This window comes from Meleagris gallopavo, chromosome Z (genome assembly GCF_000146605.3).
Source record: "Meleagris gallopavo isolate NT-WF06-2002-E0010 breed Aviagen turkey brand Nicholas breeding stock chromosome Z, Turkey_5.1, whole genome shotgun sequence".
In the NCBI taxonomy this organism is placed as follows: domain Eukaryota; kingdom Metazoa; phylum Chordata; class Aves; order Galliformes; family Phasianidae; genus Meleagris; species Meleagris gallopavo.
In genome coordinates, this window is record NC_015041.2 from 48112677 (window position 1) to 48114799 (window position 2123).

Genomic DNA, 2123 nt, shown 5'->3' on the forward strand with positions numbered 1-2123 from the left:
GCCCGCTTTCCCGCAGCAGCTTCTCCCCGCCTAACACCTAGAGCGATTCTTTCCACGCCTCTGAGTAAGTTCGATCCACTAAGAATAACGCTGGGACGCACATTAGGTTAAGCAGCAAAAAATAAAAAAAAATGTAAAAAAATTTCCACTTCTGACAAATTTCCATTTCATATACAGACATCATTTTACATTTAAAATATATATATATTCAGTTTTTAACCTCCCTTCCAAAACCATCCAAAACCAAAAAAAGGCAAAACCTTTGCAAAATAGCCAGCTCCCCAGCATAATTCTTGAAAGGCTGCTGCTGCTAAATTCTGTCCTCACTCCCTGTGAGAGTAAAATAAAAAAGTGAAAATCCAAAGAACTGTGTTATTAACAAGGCTTCCACTTTGTTCCTAAATGTGGCTGTCATTCCTCACCTCCACCAGAGTCTTGCACTAACTCCCATCCCCAAGAGTACAGAGTAAGGCAGGTAACAAAGCCTGGAATTGCCCTTATTCCCTACCCCTCCTGTCTCCAACGGAAAAGTGCACCTGTGAGATAATATGTCTAAAGGCAGAGAGATTTTCAGCTCAATTTCCTCAGCAAAAATGTCTGCACCAAAGGCTTGGCAGTACGAATACCCCCGTTACCTTAGTGTAAATGATTGCAGGATACATAATGACACAAAGAATCAAGTGCTTCAAACTGCCCTGAACTAATTTTTTTGCCAGCTCCTTAGCTGGGTATCCAAAATGGAATTTCATTTGTAATGATGTATTTTTTGTAGTGACCAAAAAGATGTCTGTCTCTACTCATCTCTCTGCCTCATAATCCTCCCATTCACAAAGACTGCCATGGGAACATTAATAACATTCACATTAAAAAAGGTTTATCAAAATCTCAATGATTCCCATACTGTTTGCACAGACTCTCCCGTTAAGGACTAATTGATGGATGCCTGATCACACAGCTTCCTGTCAGACTGCAGTAGCCAACTGAAGTAATCATGATGCTACATTCAAGAATTTACCTTAAAGCACAGCCAGTGATAACTGTCCCTGGAAGAATGTAAAAAGATAAATCATCATACAATAAAGTCTACATTATTGCTGGAGTGTCTGGTCCTCAGGTTAATTATGTGATCAGTAGCCTCAGACAGAATGAACAGCTTGCATTGCACAGTTACATACACATCTCCTCTTATTATCAAGCACACGTGCTACTTAGCTGAAAACATTTTGCATGAGCGTAGTCTCTTTCAAGTATCTCAAAACTTATTTCAAACAGCAGTAACAACATCACAGCCATAGAAGAGGGAACATCAGAGCAGCCTTGTTGTGACAACAGTGATGGCCTGTGAGTGCAAACAAGCAAGGTGCCTGTGGAAAGACTGAATCCTTTCTTGGACTGAGTGATTCCTCTGGGAGAGAGACGTACTTCCACACACACAGCTTGCTGCTCAGGTGTGAAGATGAAGAGTTGCTCTTCAAAACTGAGAACCAGCAGCTGATTGCTTGATGCAAGTATTTTAAAGTGGCCTGATGTCTTTATTCATGCCTTATTTTCTAACAGTCTCACTTCCAGTGAGAAGCTTTTCCCTGATGCTGCCTCTTTGAGCTGGTCTTTGTGCTAGCTTTACACCATTGTCAGGCACGCATTCCTTGCGCTGGCCTTCTGGGCTAACTTACCCTCCTCTAATACTCTCCTGTAATATTTTGCTCACATCTTTCTGCTGCTAAGGTGAATGAAAACATGCGTGGAGATCTGCATTTTCCTTGGAAGTCACAGCCTCCACGGATAATGCTGTGCAGGTGGATGGAGGGACGTCAGCCCATCACTGCTGCCGACCTCGGTCGGCCCCGCAGTGCGCGCAGCCCCGGGAGAAGCGGTGGGGACATTCCAGAGCTCCCTTCACGCGGGTGCATCGCTCCCTCCTCGCCCAGCCGGGGATACTGGGCTGTGCCAAGCGGTCCGGCCTGACGAGGGCAGCCGGGGCGGCTTCTGCCGCTCCTCCCCGCGCTTCTCGCTCCCCGCCTCGGCGGCCGCAGCATCTCCGCGAGGCTTGGCTCCCTGCCCGGCTGCAGAGCCTTAGCTGCCGCACGTCCCTTCCCCGCGGCATCTCCGGACCTGCCCCAGCA

General features: G+C 46.4%; 1 protein-coding gene across 1 annotated transcript in view; it reads right to left on the reverse strand.

Moving 5' to 3' along the window:
• Window positions 1-1819: 1819 nt before the first annotated feature.
• The window catches only part of LOC104915215, a 3660-nt gene continuing 3356 nt past the window's right edge, over window positions 1820-2123 (reverse strand). The window contains exon 2 of the mRNA XM_031557429.1: window positions 1820-2112. Coding sequence (XP_031413289.1) covers window positions 1820-2112 — 293 coding nt within the window. The remainder of the gene's footprint in view (window positions 2113-2123) is intronic.